The sequence below is a fragment of the Spinacia oleracea genome, chromosome 2 (genome assembly GCF_020520425.1).
Source record: "Spinacia oleracea cultivar Varoflay chromosome 2, BTI_SOV_V1, whole genome shotgun sequence".
NCBI lineage: Eukaryota > Viridiplantae > Streptophyta > Magnoliopsida > Caryophyllales > Amaranthaceae > Spinacia > Spinacia oleracea.
The window spans coordinates 76,154,416-76,172,317 of record NC_079488.1 but is presented as its reverse complement, the minus strand read 5'-3'; the positions used below and the strand labels follow the sequence as shown (position 1 = coordinate 76,172,317).

The following is a 17,902-nucleotide window of genomic DNA, read 5'->3' as shown; positions in this document are numbered from 1 at the left end:
TTCCCGAAGGCACATCCTCCCTCTCACTAGAGGAGCCAACGACGAACTTACTTTTGCCCTTATTCTTTGCCATGGTCGCGAATTCTCGGTCTAGGGTTTAGATTGAGGAGTAGAAGAAAGAACGAAGAAGTAAGGAGAATTCAGAAACAAATTACCTTTTTCCGAAGCGGAATTCGCCGACAAAACGAACGACACAAGTTCCCGAAGTCTAAAGCTGGCTGAATTTCGTAGATCTGAAGAAACTCGAAAACCGCGATCGCCGGAAAAAGAGAGGAAGTTTGTCTAAAAGAGAGAGAAAGTAAAGTTTGAAGGAAGTTTAGCGCCCAGTATTTATAGAAAAGGGAAGCGTATCAACTTCTTTTCAACCCACGATCTCCACGACACAATGCAAATCCTAACACTTGTCATCAATGCAAATCATCCCTTTTCAAAAAAAAAAAGAGGGAACTTTTGGACTTCTGACAACTGGAAACCCACCCATTTAATTCTAAATGGACCGGGTCTGAGGGGCATGTTGTTTGGGCTCCCAATTGATTCTCAATTGGGCCACTAAGTCCAAAGCCCAATGGCTCTAAACAACAGCATCAAACCTACCAATGGCTAGTCAGCCATCCATTAAGGCCCAAGGCCCAATAGCAATAAATGACCTATGGGCATTTATTATGCAAACACTATAAATAGGCCGCCAAGGCTCACACCTCAAGGTACGTCCAATTTATCGCCTTAAGACTACTCTTCTAGAGAACTTCTCTCTAGAATCCGAGCATCGTTCTTACTTAGGCATCGGAGGGGCTTTCCTCGGAAACACCCCCGAGGCTAGTGACTTTGCTCTTGTGCAGGTGAATTCGGACTCAACTCATTCAATCAAGCAAGATCTTCAACACACACGAAAGGGCCTTCATTAGAAGCCCATTGTTTCCATCTTTACAACACCGGAACACTTAAGTAATCGTTTTGTACAATCAGGGATAATTATAAACTACTACAAGGATTTATCAACATGCTAACTAAGGTCATGTACCAATTATTTGTTGGTTTAGTGGTGATTGGGGCTGAACTTAGTAGGGAGGACCACGTTTTCGAACCCTCGCAACAACAATTGGGAGGGAAATGAAACATATCCACCCAAAACTCGCCCCGAATCCGGATTAGCCCTAAGGGTGAACCGGGTGCTAACACCAAAAAAAAAAAACTAAGGCCGTGTTCGGCAAAATTAGAGGGTAACAGCTAGCGGTTGAGTAGCGGATAACGATGAATAGTAGCAGGTAAACAGTTAGCTGTCAAAGTAGCGACTAAAAGTAGCGGTTGATTTTCTAAAATAAAATAAAAGGTAAAATATCGTTTAAAACTTTATTATAAATTTGTCAAAAGCTATCCGCTACCTTAAAAGCAACTAATTTTAACTTTTGACAAAAGCTACTTAAACGCTACCTCTACCGCTACCTAAACCGCTACCTAAACCGCTACTTTGCCAAACATTTACAAATTTTACAAGTAGCGTCTTGAATGCATCAAAACGCTACCCGCTATCTCAAACGCTACCACCGAACACGCCATAAGCGTCCATGTTTATTGACTATTGAGTATGTTTTTTTTTTTTTTATAATTGGAGGTTGTTTTATTTCATGGGCTCCAACAGGCCTGCTACCAACATTACATATAAATCAGCTAAGCCCAAGAATGAAATCCTCTCCTCAACATTACAAAGGTAAACATCTAAAGCCAAGCAATGAAATCATCTCGCCTAGAGAGCCCTTGCTTTGCAAGGCCATCAACCATGTTGTTCGAGGCCCTTCCGTGGTGGCAGATTGTTGCCTGAAGACCAGATGATGAGACATTTCTGATAAAATTCAGCACAAATTGAATGTTCCACGGGCCACTTGTTTTTTCATTGCACCACTTTACCGCATTTGCAGAATCCGACTCTATGATGAGGTTTTTGCTGTTAAAATTTGGGCGGCTCATTGTTATTTTTAAGGCTCTGTGAATTGCGAAGATTTCGGTTGCCTTGATCTCCATGAGTGGTACCGGGGGAAGAGAATATACACACGAATTTCCCATCCGAGTCTCGCATAACTCCTCTAATGGATGTTTTGTTAAGGGTAGCATGTAGAGAAGCATCAACATTCCACTTTAGATGATTTCACCGGGGGGGAGGGGGGGGGGGGGGGGAGACAGAAGCAGATAGATCGGAAGCCATGGTTGACATGTCAGCTTTCCGTGGCATCCAACGAAGACAGTGTGGGTTTCTCAAAATGTCCTCAGGACTGTAAGAGAAGTGCATCTCCCACCCCTTTATCCACCACCCGAGCCGAAGAAGAATTAGTTCTTTTGTTTGGTGAGTGTTCATAGACACTTGCTGAAAATTTTGGCTATTGAGTATGTAACGATCTTTATTTTTACGGATTTTTCATGAAATACCCCCGAGTTTTTACGAAATTCACCAAATGCCCCTCGACTTTCAGAAATTCACCAAATGCCCCTCACTTTTAACTTAATACCCAAACTACCCCTACTAATGACGCGCCGTTAGTCCTCCGTTAGCCTACTTTCAAATTCACCAAATGCCCCTAAAATTTAAATTAATTCACCAAATACCCCTAAATGCAAACATAATTCACCAAATGACCAAAACTGAAAATTAGCATTTAAAAGCCCAACGGCTAGTTTTTGGGTTTGAAAAGTAGTTGTTGCTTATTATAGGGTTATAAATAACCATGATCAAAGTGTTTATTGTAGCTTAGAAATTGTTTTGTTATAGTTTCATGTCATTTTTGTCGTGAGCTTTCATTCAAAATTGTCATACAAATGGGAATGTGGGATACATTAGGCTTTGCCATAACGTCCATAAGCTCACTGGAAAATGTGGGATAGTGATGCATCCATCTTACCCATTTAAGAAAACTCATAACCCCATCAAGCTTTTCTTGGTTAACGGAAGTGATGAAGGGATTGTAAGCAGCACTTGAAGGGGAAAAAAACTAGAGATTATTTAAGGAAGTTGCTAAATTAATACACTTGTTTAGCGATATTAATTCATGATTAATGATTCATGTTTTAGTATTAATAGGAGCCTGCTGCATGGCTAGCTGCCTCTATTTCTGTATAGCTTAAAGTTAAATTGCATCATCAGCTAGGGGAGAAAATTTTTAAAAAGCAGATGTTGCAAGATTTAGAAGTTTTACTTTCAGTTGAAACCAAACAAAGAAACAACAATCTACAGAAAAGGGTGCACAGGCCGCAACCCAAACCAAAAAAACACAACTAGCAACTACAAGGGGGAGCAGCCGGAAGCATAAAAACAGCAGCACATGTCACAACAGAACCAACAGCCAGAAAGAAACACGGCAGCAGACAGTGTACTTGAAACAACCTGCAGAGATACACAACGGCTGTAACAACCACACACTACACAAACCAACATAAACATAAGCTGCAATAAACAACCAACAACAACACCACAACAACAGACTGCAGCAAGAGAAATAGCATCACACAGCACAAAAACAGCCTACAACCACCTCTTACAGAGCAACCAGTCTGCACAAATCAAGCAGAACTTGTCTTCGGAGGTTGGAAGGTAAACAACAGATCCTCAACATATCGACGAAATGGTTAATTTTGGAGAGCTTGTTATTTTATCAAGAACAGTTGTAGTTGAAGGCTCTCTTCCAGGAAACAAACCATTGTTTATAACAATACTAGCGACCTCAATGAATGTGATATTGGGGTAAGATGTACCAAATGCTTCGTTGTATAGAGTTTGCAGAAAAAAGAAAGGGAGTTGGTTCTCTTGTAATTACAAGACTCTTTCTAAATAGAACAACAGTCCTACTACCTTGTTTCCTATATGATCATCTTCTAACAAAAATTAACAAAAATTGAGAACTCGACAGCATAAATAGGTAAATGATAAATGCAGCATCAACCAATATCATTTCAATGAATTCATTGCTAGGAATACTTATTTTTTCTGAGTAACATTCGCAAATTTTCTCTTCCCATACGTGTATCTTGTTAATGTAATGTTCCAAGGTATATGCGGCATTAATAAATATTCTATCAGTTACCTTGTTGTAAGAAGCACTGAAGGTGCGTCAATTTCAGGTCTTGCATAGTTTGTAAGGATGGTTCTCCGTGGTAGATTGAGCTTGAATTCAAAGGGACAATAACTCAAATAAATTTAAGAAAATGAAAAACAATAAAATGAAAATCAATAACTCACGAGCAATCACCAATTGCCTATGAGCTCATTTCTCACTCCTAATTTATCAGTCCAATTAATTCCTCAGTTCAATTCAATACTCATCATCTTTGAACTTAATGGAATAAAAAAATTGCCAAATGCTGAAAAATTCAAGCAATTTTCTCATAATCAAAACCCTCGATTATAACTAGAAATTGATCAGAAAAAACATGAGGATCAATCTAACAATGCGGAAAAAGATGAATTAGGGGGAAAAAAGGCGATTAAATCGAAGAAGGCAGGACAAAACATTTGGGGGGAAATGGGGAAATTGATGATCCAATTCAACGTGAGGAACAACTAATTCATACTTCCTCCGTTTCAGAAAGTTCTTTACGCTTTGGAAAATGTGTCCAAAGTATAAAAACTTTGACCGTAAATTCTCACCATTATATACATCAAAACGTTACATGTAAGATCTTGTTAGATTGGTGTCGGGATGTATTTTCAGAATATCAAATTTTTATAATTTGTTTCACATGCGAAATTGGATATATTAGTAGTTAAATATTGCATTGGAATCCGTGCAAATAGTAACTGTAAAGATCTTTTTGAAACAGAGGTAGTACTTTATTTCATGAAAATGCAATACTTAATTTCATGAAAATGCAAACAAACAAGTCATCTCCAACATCAAAGTTCCAGAAACCCTAAACCTCAAAATTTGCGCAACAGATGTTTGAAAAATCGAAAAAAAAATCAGTGCAATTATCATTACATACCTTACACGATGCGTGAACCTAAGAACACGAAATTCTGAAGCTTTTGGGTGATTGAAGGATGCAGTTATGGTGGATGAATGAGGAAGAACAGGGGAGAGAGAGAGAGGGGTAGTTGGACTGTTGGAGTAGTGTTTTTTTTATAACTGTAGAAAGGAAGGAGGTGATAGGGAAGGGTTATAGCGCCTACAAGAAAAATAAGGGTAAAATAGTAAAAGGCAGCTAACGGCGACTTAACGTCCGTTAAGTGTAAGGGTAGTTTGGGTATTAAGTTAAAAGTGAGGGACATTTGGTGAATTTCTGAAAGTCGAGGGGCATTTGGTGAATTTCGTAAAAACTCAGGGGTATTTCATGAAAAATCCGTTATTTTTATTTTGTTTACGAATGAGCCACAAAGTCAAATAAATTACAAATGAAGGTGGGAGATTTGAACATGAGAACTATCGAAATGTAACGGTATTTTATTTTAAAAACGACACTTTCGAGTTGTCAAATCATTTTAACTTTATTTCATCAGACGTGGTACACCCGAATTTGGGCATTTGGGTTTTTAACTCGATACGAACTGTATTACACCGTACATGTCTAACGATTACTACGGTTATATCTTTCATAAATTCATAACTTTGGGTAAGAGAACTTTTTTTTTTTTTTACAAATTGAGTTTGAGCTCACCCCCTCAAGTACACTAACTTAGTCATGTGAAATAAGATTTTGTCAAACCAACATAATTTAGCAGTTACATTTTCAACAAATTGATTTCCAAAAGAAAGAAAAATTCAGTAAATAGTTAAATAAATAAAATCAAATAAACAATTTTAGATTATAAGATATACAAATTCACCTTAATCAAGCAAATATAATGCAAGTGAGTAACCATGAGTTCATACAGGGAGAGATACGTGAAAATCAAACATTTTTGCGCATTTCGTCCAAATTTTGTCAGAGTGGTTTCTGGATATGGCAGAAACCAAAATCATCCAATACTATAGAGAAATGACAGGAGGAAAAACTACATGAACCTTTCAACAAGAAAACTATAAGCAATGTTTACAATATTTGTGAGATATTACATATTGTTTCACCGAAAAAATTACCTATTTCAACAATTCAACTTTAGCCACACACTATCCTCTTCCCCCCAAAGATATAAAAACCAAAAAAGAAGAGAGAAATACCGCAATTTAACATAAGGGACAAGCCCAATCTACAAATATCACCTTTCTTTATTGGTCATTTAGAATTTTCTCATCGTATATACTCAGCCAAAAAAGGTTCTTTGATGACATTTACGCGATAAAAAATAGGAAGAACATCAGAAATACAATCAATACAAAGAATATCTTGATCATCAGCCATCTGTTTGAGGATATACTGTTAAGATACCTGACCAACTGGTTTTGTGCCCCTTCAACATTTGCAAGTGTGTCCTCCATGTTCTCGTCAATCCTGCGATAATGCAGAATCCAGGACAGCACAAATTCAGTTTTACGAAGGAGACGCATGTCAACTTTCCCAATCAATTACACCTTAGAGATAAATGTGAAGTACAAGAATCTCACACAACAAACAAATGGTATAAATATCAAGTGTGTTTTTCACGGCTGAAGGACACTTGACTTCATATTCGAAGGGAGTCTGTTTAAAATATTGCATAACTGTGGCTTTTGTCAAAAGATTCCATGTAATTCAGAGAGGTGACATTTTGATTTTAGAGGTAAAAACAGATGCTATCATTTTGATAATTAGATTCAGGGATTAGCAAATAAATAGCAAGATTGTGCATATGCACATCCCAACATGGAAAAGCAGTCAACTTGATCACCACACATCATTCAAACAAGGTTCAGCAGTAGATTCAATAAAAGCAAAAACTAAATGATTTAGATGTTAAGAATAACTTCTGAATCAACATAGAAATAGGCCAATCTTAGCACACTATTTGTGTCAATCAAAACAATCATCTTAGGCTACAGGCAGCAAACCTGATTGCAATCTCTCCTTGTTGTGATACCATTGTTGCCAATTGTGTAAATATGTTACTCAATTCATGAATCGTAGACTCCACGTTTTGAAGTGCTTCAGCTCTGCTCTGCATATAAGTGTCCTGTAATGGAACCATCTGTTGCTGTTGATTCTGTTGTTGTTGCAACAATGGCTGGGAATCCCCATCTGCCGATTTTCTGCAAAATTAAGAGCAATGAAGTCTGCAGCTAAGTTTATTAATTTGGTTGATGCTTGAAAGAAACATTAGTTGATTAATATAAATTTAAGTAGTGAAGATGAGCTTATGGAAAACAGCCGTTTAAACTATGTATCGCTAGCTTATCCAGCAAATCAACTCTAATTGAATGATTATCATCAATAAGACATTGATATGTACATAGTTTTCTACTTTTCTCAGTCAACAGTAAGAAAAAAGCTAATCAGTAGTCTATGAGAAAAGAGCCAAAATGGGTGTAAACTTATGGTTCAGGAGGGAAGGGAAAAAAAGACAATCAGAATTTGAGAACAAAGCTCCGTGACTCATCAGCAAATTATTTATTTTTCTTTTTATTTTGAGGAGGGGTTGCGACATAGTTGGATCGCTGTGCCTCATACTCCCTCCGTCCCTAAAAGATTGGCCCAATTTCCTTTTCGGTCCGTCCCTTTTAGTTTGCCCCATACCATTTATAGTATGTGGTCCTCACCTTTCTCCTCTCACATTCTATTATTTAAATTAGCAAAAAGATAAAACTACCAAACTCACTTGCTTTTCTTTTGCCTTCTTTCTTAATAAAGTGAAAAATGTAGTTTGGGGCAATCTTTTAGAGACGGAGAGAGTAATTTGGAGCACGTATTCACTCAAGTTGCAAATAAATATAGATAAAAGACATTAGTCATCAGTTAGAGGTAAAATGGCTTTTTTTAACAATAAAATAAGTATATTGGCCTTCTACTGTAAAGCCACAACTCCCTTCACATAACCTCTTCCAACACAAGTAGTTATCAAGAACCAAGGTTAACTGAAATGTAGAAACCTATCAGAGTAGCAGGAAATCAGCATTACTCCCTAGAAGGAACTACTAAAGCGAGAACTAACCAAGGATACCCCAGTATATATTCAGCTATCACAAGAACAAAACAGAGCATCATATAGAAATCCTAACCCCCCCCCCCCCCCCCAACATCTTTGAAGGTAGCCCAAAAGTCAAGCTGGAATTTTGAAATAGCATCATCAATAACAAATATCCTTACAAGTCTAAGCGTCGCTCAGGAAAATTTTCCATTATCATTTTTTCTTGATCCTCAAGAGATGGAAAGGAGGTATTATCTCCTACATTAAACCAAATCCAGACTCCAGACCTTTATTCATTTCCCACGGCAGTTTCCTCAATAAATAGTTTATACATATAGCAGCGTATCATGAGTGCTGACATAATAAAAGAGGAGATACTTATCCACAGTTAACCATTCATTTTCCACGTACGCAAAAGAAACGAGGAAATGTGCTAAACTTCTAAAGGCACCAATGCACCATAGTGGTAGCAGGATTCTATGAAGTTCTGTCACAAGGAGAAGGAACATTCAGAATATAGTTCTCTTTACGATGAACAGCAAAGCATTATCATCTCCGACAAACAAATCAGACATGCCACAACTCAAAATTGCTAACCACCCCGAAAGCCTTCTATTATTCCTTATAGGACTGACAGATACTTCAAAAATTTGAAGCTAACAATCATTAACCAACAAAATTTTAACTTTATGGAAATTCACCAGATATGTTTGCAAACAAAGAAATTGCTAACCACCCCGAGAAGAAAGTGCTATATGGCATTATTACAATAGGAAGACGACAGCTTCACAATAAGAGCTACAGATTCAAAGTACCTACCTGGGAAACAATGCAGATGAAGTTGAAGCCGCATTGGCCCATGGAGGAGCAGCAGGTGCATTGGGTGATTTGGCAGCCAATGGTCGCTGACGAACGAAAGGATTTGCAGGCTCTTTTGATGCAGTTGACGAATACAACTGCCTTCTATTCTCATGAACTTTTAAATTCTGCAAATATCCAAAAAAGGGAAGTTGAAAACATGAACATCAATTCATTGAGTAAAGCACCAAGAAATACAGTTCCCGACACCATACCTCAGTTCGCATAGTAAGAACTTCCTTGAACTCCTTGGTCGCAGTCATTAGACGATTCTTAAGGTTATCTACAACAGTGGTAGAATGACTGGTGGTGTCACTAGAAATGTTTCCACTCTCATTTTGGGTGTTGCACAGAAACTGCAGGTCTACCACAGCTGAATTAAGCGCAGTAATATCTTGCTTGATAACTGCAGTTAGCTCTTGAATTTCGAGAGTTGGGTCATCGAAGACAGATGTCCTCTTGGCCACTGGAAAAAAGATGATTGTGCATATTAATCAGAGTAACACATGTAACACACACTTCAAAAAGCTCCGCAATCAGATTTTTTACACCTTTTATTTTTGTAAGATTGGCTTAAAATTATACAAAGTACTAAACAAGAACGACGTATATCCTAGGAATCAACAGCATAACGAAGACACTTTGACAACCTTTGAGATCCTCACTCTCCAAGACAAGGGGTGTCAAAGCTTCTCCAACGGCAATTATTATGACTATCAAATAACAGTACCCAAACGGATTTCAGATATCATCAGCACCACATCCAACATTCACAACCTAGGAAGCGCAGAAACTTCTTGGACATGAGGTTTCCTCATTTCCCCAACCATTTTCATGCTAATAAAGGCCATAAATGGTTGGGACTTGAGCTTTTCCCGTTTCCCAAAAACGAGCTGTTTCCATGCTACATAGTTCATAGCCTCATAACAGAACAAGCAAACCATACAAAATGCAGGAAACTTTCACCTAGACACCCTGAGATGTCTCCTCAAACTTCCATTACTCCCTCCGTCCCTTATAGATTGGCACATTTTCCTTTCTGCGCCGTCCCTAAAAGTTTTCCCCATTTCCATTTCAGTTAACATGGCCCTCCCGATTTCTCTACTTTATTTACCATCCCGGCTAAATGAAAAATCTAACAACTTTCTCTATACAACTCTTAACAAATTAAAAGTTGGGGGTGATAAAATCTTTAGGGGACGGAGGGAGTTTATAATGTGTTGGAATTTGGAAACATTAAATAAATCATTTCAAACTTGTCAACAATACCTAAACCCACAAAACTACATATAACTCCTTGATTGCTTAGTTTAAGTGAATGGAAAGAAATCAATGCCAAATCTGATAACATCACCTCGATTGTATATTTCCATTCAAACAGTACAAAGTAACAGCAACGTATAGTTTCAGGAATGGACTCTTTGGTCCTATCATCCTCGATTCCCGGTGATGTACCATAGTGTAGCTTAGTGAAGCATGATATCGAGATTACAGAATACAGAATTGCCCTAAATAGTGAAATCCCCAAGAAGTCAATCCAAAGATAATCATATCTAGTATTGCGTCAACCCGACCAAGAACCACTAAATAACCACACAACCCTCCTAAGTTAGTTTAGGTGAAATAACGCCAATTGTGATCACTCCCATTACACATTTCCAATCAAGGACTTCATGATACAGTCACATAACTACAACTCGTAAAACCAACACAAATTAGTCCAAAACTCCATCAAAATACACCAACCTCAAACACTTATACATCCTTCCCATCGAACCATTCAGAATGCATCAAGGAAAACTACCGAATTTAACACCAGTAAATCCAAAAGGCATCTTTCTACAGAGCCAACATACACAACTCGCACTTCCTTAGCTGGGTTGAATTGAAATCACCACAAAAATCTGATCACTTACATTAGACGTTTCCATCATACCTCCACATTACAATGAGACATCTACCAAATTATACGACCACATAGATACTAGATCACTATGGTTTTTTCTTAATAATGGTTTCACATAGTAAACAAAACCTGATCATAGTCAACTCGCCACAACTAGACTCAAACCCTTTATTAAAAAAACTGGAGTCTTAGTGCCACATTTCGGCAATTTCGGCAATTTCGGCCCACCTAAAAAGCATCTACCAAATTCAACAAATAGAAACACCGAATTCGATTCCGCACATTATACATTTCCAATCGAAGTATGCACAACGCAACTACAAATCATCCAAATCCAGCAAAAACTACTACACTAAATTGCATCTAAAGTATCAAGAAAATTCCAGCAATGCCACAGTTCATCAAATTAATCAAAACCCCCCGAAAAATGCAAAAAAAAAAGGAGAGAGAAGAACTCACACTTGGCGAGCTTGGCGAGCTTCTGAGAAGTTTGATGGATACCAAAACCAATCTTCGATGCCCGTTTGCTAAATTCCGATTGAATAGCAGCGGATCTAGGCCCATTAACCTGAGAAACACCGACGGTGGTGCTACTGCTACTCGGCCCATTATTCGGCCCGTTTGATGGAACCGACTTCTTTAACCTCTCTGTAATGCTCTGAAACTCGTGTGTTCTATCTCGATACGACGATTGCGCTGACCTCATTGCCGGAAATCGGAATCAATAAACCCTAGCAATCTTCAAAATTCACCGACAATATCAAAATTGGGGGAAAAGTTAGGAAGTTTAAGATCTAAATCCCTAATTTCTGAGGATTTTTGATCAATTGATTCATTTGACTATGAGAATTTGTGACTTAGATCTCGGGATCTTGGCAGGCAAAGGGGTTTTCTTTAATTTTTTTGTCCTAAAAAAACTTACAGGAAATTTGTGAAGGTGGGTGACAAAGAACTGAAGAAGAAAGAGAAAGGGGTATGATTTGAGATGCCACGCTGGCAGATTTAATTATGGCCGTCCGATGTTGGAAATGTTCTTTCCTTTTCTCCGGTGTGATGGGAAAAAAGCTTAATACAGTAATTAACAAGTAATCAAAACAATGCGGAGTATATCAACTTCTACAAGAGTAATTGCGATTATAAGGTGCACCAGAAACTATACGGTAAAGATTACTTTTGAACTTGTAAAATTTGTGCATTTCGTGAATAGACCACCGGTACTCTCAGGATTTGTGCATTTCGTGAATACACCGTTTCCGGTACTCTCAGATGCATGAAATAATTTACTACTTTTGAAAGCACTTATTCTAGCCAAACTAATTATATAACGTAGCTTATGATCTCAAAACCGGTTTTATTACACTTCTTTCATCTAAGGTTGTTAACGAACTTCGTATTGTGGGTTATTGGCTAAATCTAAGCCAACGCTCTTAAGGCCTTAATCGACATCAGAAGGGTGCACTTGAGAGTATTGCGACAAGTATAATAGTTTAGTTTTAAATTGGTGTGACCTGTACATTTTGTAAAGGATACCATTCTCGGTACTCTCAGGTGCATGAAATAATTTGCTACTTTTAAAGCACTTATTTTAGCAAAACTAACTACGAAACTTATGATCTCGACACTGTTTTTATTACACTTCTCTCATCGGTTGTTAACGAGCTTCATACCGTGGATTATTGTCTAATTCAAAGATCAAGATTAACGGGCCTTAAGGACTTAATTGAGCATCAAAAGGCTTTATGCTTTCGCCACTTTTTCTATCCAAATTTTTTGATTTGGGGAAAATGCATAACAATGAGCTGATGATGTGCAGCAAAAGTGCAAAACTCAAAGAAGAGCAACAATTTGACATCCAAGTATTCAAATATAATACTTCCCAAGAAGGGAGAATCTAATTTTTACAACTTCAATCCACAGTTCACCCAGATTCAATGTCAATATACAAGAGCTAGCCAAATGCTCTGAGTTCCTCTCAGTAATTCCTCTACAATGACTACCAAAAAAAAATATAGTGCAGTCACAGGACAAGCAAAAACAGGATGCATACACTTAAGCTTGTCAATAGAACCTCAAATAAACCCTTATGCAGAATCCCAGAGGAGCCATAGTCAATCATAATCGGAAACTGACAGCTGCTTTCTGAAGGATCTTGATCAGTAATCATAGCCAAGCCATCAAAATCACAATCCCAGATGTTCTGACTCTTAATCTGATAATACATGTTGAAAGCATATGAAGCATTCCCTCTGACAGTGAGGTGGTTGCATGAACATCCATACCCTAAAGTCGTGCAGTCTGACAAACTACAAGCATAGTTGATGTTATTAGGCAAGTCACCCAAGTTTGTAGCATCTGGGTTCAAAACACACCATCTTTTCACCATATATACAACTCCTTCAACTGGAATCAGTGTCCTATCTTCTTGCATCCCAGCTAAATCGAGCTCATATTTAGGCATTCCATCAAACTCGAAGATCCCCCAGTGCCTCTCAAAGTTCCCTGGGGCTATACTCTTGGCATTCTCATCGATCAAACTGAAAAGATAGACATTGATTTTCCCCTTACGAAGTGGAGTCCCTTCACCACTCATTATATGTTGAAGTAGGCCTTGGTTGAACCTTTTAGCATTCTCAACATTGGCATGTATATCACCATCAGTTGGCCAACCTACTTCTCCTACTATAATCTCCATATCAGGGTACCCAGCTTTGTTCAATGCCGACACTAAAGTATCGAAATTGGCATCAAACACATTAGTGTAAGTCAAACCCTGATCTTTTATAGGCACATTTGACCCCTCAAAGAAAGCATAGTCTATGGGGAAGTTCTTGTTCCCATACAGACTAAGGAAAGGGTATATGTTTACTGTGAAGGGAGCACTGTTCTCATGTAGAAACTGGAGGATTTCGAGGGTTAGGTCTCGAACTTCAGGCCTGAAATCTCCTGCAGAGGGGACAGGGTCTGAGTCAGGAGAGTAGTAGACATCGGCATTGAAAGGAATTGTCGCCTTGATTCGATCCCCATGTCCTGCGCGATTAAGTGCCTCTTGGATGTTTCTGAGGGCCGGTAACATGTAACTCAGGTATGTGCCATTGTAGGTCTGAAGTGTAGGCTCATTACCTACTGCAACATAGCTGCAGAACAAAGTAAATCGAACAATATTTTGAGACTTGAAGCAACAAAACAACCATTCATTCATATCAAAATGCAAGCAATCAAACAAACTTTCAAGTTTCAACACCCCAAATCTTTATCACTCAATTCTCCACATTTCTAGCAAAAAAAAACCCCATAAAAGTCCACTTTTATCAAACAAAACTCATAAAATTCCCGGAAAACCCCCTATCAAAGATTCAACATATCAGCACAAAGAACTTGAAAGAAGCAAATCATCAACTTGTTCCGGGCCCTAAAAGTAAAGAGATTGGACTTGATATTAACACCACCAGAATAGATGAACCCTAGAAATTTTCGGAATTCACCAACTTTGACAAAAGAACCAGGAAAAAACCCATAGAACCCCACAAATTCTAGCAAAATAAAATCAAAATAACCAGGAAAAAACCCCATGAAATTCCACATTTAACAAACAAAATTCATAAAATTCCCGGGAAAAACCCATAAAAGATTCAATACATTAACACAAAGAACTTGAAAGAAGCAAATCATCAAACAGTTGGTGGGCCCTGAAAGTAAAGAGACTGAACTTGATATTAACACCACCAGAGTAGACGTAAGCTGTGACATTAGCATCGACCCAAGAAACTGCAGCATCAAGACCACTACTCATCTCCGCCAACATATTATTGGGTATTGCCAACATAACTTCAATTTCAGTACCAACTAAAGCATTCAAAATCGATTCATCAGCTTCAAACAACTTCAATTTTTCAAACCCATTGTTTTTAAGCATCTGAACCACCATATCAGCAGGCAATTGGTGAGTCGCCATGGTACCCCAGTTCACCCCAACACTCAAACCCTGAGAACATACAGTCGCCATTACCAAAAACAGAGTATAGTAGTAAAAAGACGCCATTTTTTTCTACTTTTGGGGTGAATCTTGAAATGGGTATCTTTGAATTCTATACCCTTTTCAAAGTTGTGAAACGGGTAGGTGGGATTTTGGAAGAAAAGGGGTGTTTTTGTTAATGGGTCGATGAGGAGAGAGAAGAACAGGGGAGGAGAGAAAAGGAGAGAGATTCTTTCCTTAGTTCTGATATTCAGTTACAGACTTACAGGGCCATGCAAATGGGGTGTGTGCAAATGATGTTTTTATTTTTATGTTTGTTTTGGTTTTTATTTTTATTTTATTTTGTTTTTAATTTTGATTTTGTTTTCGGTGAGCAGATTTGACAAAATAATCTGTTTTTTATATGTTGTTTTCTTTAGTGTTCTTAGAACTATTGTTTCAATACAAGACATTGCGGCTTTTCTCAAAAAATTAAAAGAAAAAACTATTGTTTCATGTAGTGTCATTAGATCATCTCTTTATGAACACTATGAAATGAGAATGACCTCTTGGGGAAATTGGTTTAGAACTAAAAAGTTTCACTTTCTTAGGTCATACTTAGTATTTGGATAAGTATTAGTGAATTTGATAATGATGATTGGAATAGTAAATTAAAGATTTGTGAAACTTTGTATGTGTAGTTCATGCATGGTACTTAATGGAAGATTCAATATTAATTAATGAGAAAAATTGACTAGAAATTGAAATGTTAGTTAAAAGGTTAAAAAAATCATTAGAAATATCCTATTAAGGAAGGAAATTCAATCGCGTTTTATATAAGAATAGGATGCAACTTAGAACTATTACTAGGGATGATTATATAGCTTATTTGTGAGAAGCTAATATGTCCTACATTTGTAATTTAATTTGTTGCTTAATTTACTTCATGGTAGATACGTTTTATTTACCCATCATCAAAATTTGTATGAAGTACTCCATTATCTCTAATTGTATGATCTTGAAATGTTTTGATGACTAGAAGAGTTGCTCGATTCTAGTATTTCAATATTGTGTCTTGTTTGTGTTCTTCTCTACTAGTACTTGCATGCATTTTGAATTTTAACTTAACTTATAAGAAGTGTTCATTATATAGGTATATCACAAGCTTTAGTTTAGCTTGATTAGCTTTTGAACATAATTAGTTAAGGCTCTGTTCTATACCACTAATTTTTTTTGAACTTATATTAGTTAAACTTAACTGCATTAATTTATCTGAACTTCTCTAAAATTATTTATATTAAAAAAACTTATTTTGTCTGAAATATATTAACTTATTTGTGTATATAAAATAAAATTATTTTTTCTGAACTACTTATCCGAACTTATTTCATCTGAAATAAGTCAAAGTAAGTCGAATAGAACATAGACTAAGTTAAGAAATCAATGAGTTGTACTACATACCAGTGAAATTAGAAGTATAAAAAATTCCACATAAAGTTGTCATATCCTTTACCTTTAATTTTGATCTTGTTTTCCTTAAAAAAACTTACCTTTAATTTTGATCTAAATCTAAAGCAAATGTACTATTAGTATAAAAAAAATCTAAAGTAAATTAATGACATTACTCTACCAAATTCAAGTTGTCATACCATTCCACTTTTGATCTCAACCTAAAGCAAAAGGCAAACAAACTATATATCATGCTTCCTAGATTTATGCATATTGAATCCGATGGAAACCCTTCTATATATAAATCTAGTGTGCTAAAGATGCAAATTCTACGCCCATTTTAATTTATTTTTTTCAAAGTTGTTAATCATTTTCAAGTATATACTACTCCGTGCTTCGTAGCAACTTATCGCCTTATTTTTTCTATCTACTGTCGATTCCAAAATTCATAATTTTCCAACTACCATTATTATAACTTCGGGTTTCATTTTGAGATGCAACGAGCCAATGCACAATATCTTTGTTATTGTCTATTCAAACTTTTTCTTTCTTTTAAGGTAGTTACTCGGTATATAGGTTTAAAAAAACGATTGTTATTTTTTTTTGTATAAGGATTATTAGTTACCGCTAAATATAATTAAGATTAGTTTTTAAAATGTTGGATCAAATAATCTAAATTGGAGCAAATAATATTTCACTGTCCCCCAAGAAAATAGGGTATATCCATTATCCAACGTTAGCAGACAAGATTAGCCACCCTAAAAAGCTGGTATCAGCAAGAGGTAAGCATTTTTTGGTAAAAAGTTCCACGTCTGAAATGCCAACTTTCCAGCTTCAGTCTACGTGTTTTTCATGCCCATGCAAAATTTTGTCTTTTTTTTAATTAATTATTTATTTTCATTTCAGTTAACATGCAAGAATGTACCATTTTTTGTAAAAAATCATTTGATAGTTTACTAACTGTCATAATATTTCAGGTCACACACCTCCTGCTCTTATGGCGTATTATTATTTACTAAGCATTGTCTTGCGATTAAGCAAATGTTAGAGGGTTGATTGGTTGATATATAAAAACTACCGAAATAAAATAAAACAAGTAAACAAACATAAACAGTTATTTATGTGTGCTTTTTTGTTGTTAAAGTTCATCTTTTAGTTTATATTTTCCTTCTTTAATTTCTCATCTTTTCTACCTTAACTAAAGAGCAATTGGTACTATATTAATTAGGTTATGGTGCAATTCCAGTTTGGAAGGATATTCGTAAAGAAGTTCTTGTCTCCCATTCTACTGCAAATGAATATTAAGGCAACATTATCCTGAAAAAATATTGGTTATTTTTTCTAGCTTTAATCATTAAACTCTCAATTTTAAATAATGGTAATTCAAAGGGAGTTTTGATGATCTTGCAGTAGTAAACACTCTTATGTCCCGTTTAGTTTACCTTATTTCTTCTTATCAGATTTGATCTGGTCTGATCTGATCTAATATGAATTTATTTTTTCTGATCTGATATTTAACTGATCTAATATGATCTGATCTGAACGGATCGATTTGATTTTTCAAAATTAAGATTTAAATAAAAATATACAATTATTAATATTAAACGATTTACATGTAAAATAAATGTTATTCAAATTTATATACTTCCTCCGTTCCGGAATTATCGCACCATTTGTGTTTTTACACTATTCACACTACGACTTTGACAATTTT

At 36.4% G+C, this 17,902-nt stretch overlaps 2 protein-coding genes across 3 annotated transcripts; both read right to left on the bottom strand.

The window, feature by feature from the left end:
- Positions 1–5,962: 5,962 nt before the first annotated feature.
- LOC110799095 (syntaxin-32) lies at positions 5,963–11,927 on the bottom strand. The gene is made up of 5 exons (XM_022004298.2): positions 11,247–11,927; positions 9,097–9,347; positions 8,843–9,009; positions 6,951–7,148; positions 5,963–6,414 (listed from the first exon to the last, which is right to left on the bottom strand). Exons 1-5 carry the CDS (start codon positions 11,491–11,493, stop codon positions 6,255–6,257), a joined length of 1,023 nt encoding a protein of 340 aa, XP_021859990.1. The 5' UTR covers positions 11,494–11,927; the 3' UTR covers positions 5,963–6,254.
- Positions 11,928–12,631: 704 nt separating this feature from the next.
- Positions 12,632–15,183, bottom strand: LOC110799094 (glucan endo-1,3-beta-glucosidase 8). Of its 2 annotated transcripts, none has more exons than XM_022004297.2 (2): positions 14,495–15,183; positions 12,632–13,921 (listed from the first exon to the last, which is right to left on the bottom strand). In XM_022004297.2, the coding sequence occupies exons 1-2, from the start codon at positions 14,824–14,826 to the stop codon at positions 12,805–12,807; spliced, it is 1,449 nt and encodes a 482-aa protein (XP_021859989.1). In that variant the 5' UTR covers positions 14,827–15,183; the 3' UTR covers positions 12,632–12,804. The 2 variants fall into 2 exon arrangements, with proteins under 2 accessions (XP_021859989.1, XP_056693034.1); XM_056837056.1 differs by lacking the exon at positions 14,495–15,183 and adding an exon at positions 14,218–14,488.
- Positions 15,184–17,902: the final 2,719 nt, after the last annotated feature.

Excerpts from the sequence above, each read along its gene's own strand:
- LOC110799094 (XM_022004297.2), bottom strand. The coding sequence starts at position 14,826 with ATGGCGTCTTTTTACTACTATACTCTGTTTTTGGTAATGGCGACTGTA. Across the intron at positions 13,922-14,494 it reads TCTGGTGGTGTTAATATCAA|CTATGTTGCAGTAGGTAATG; the intron begins GTTCAGTCTCTT and ends TTTGTTCTGCAG.
- LOC110799095 (XM_022004298.2), bottom strand. The coding sequence starts at position 11,493 with ATGAGGTCAGCGCAATCGTCGTATCGAGATAGAACACACGAGTTTCAG. Across the intron at positions 9,348-11,246 it reads GCTCGCCAAGCTCGCCAAGT|TGGCCAAGAGGACATCTGTC; the intron begins GTGAGTTCTTCT and ends TCTTTTTTCCAG. Across the intron at positions 9,010-9,096 it reads TTCTTACTATGCGAACTGAG|AATTTAAAAGTTCATGAGAA; the intron begins GTATGGTGTCGG and ends GGATATTTGCAG.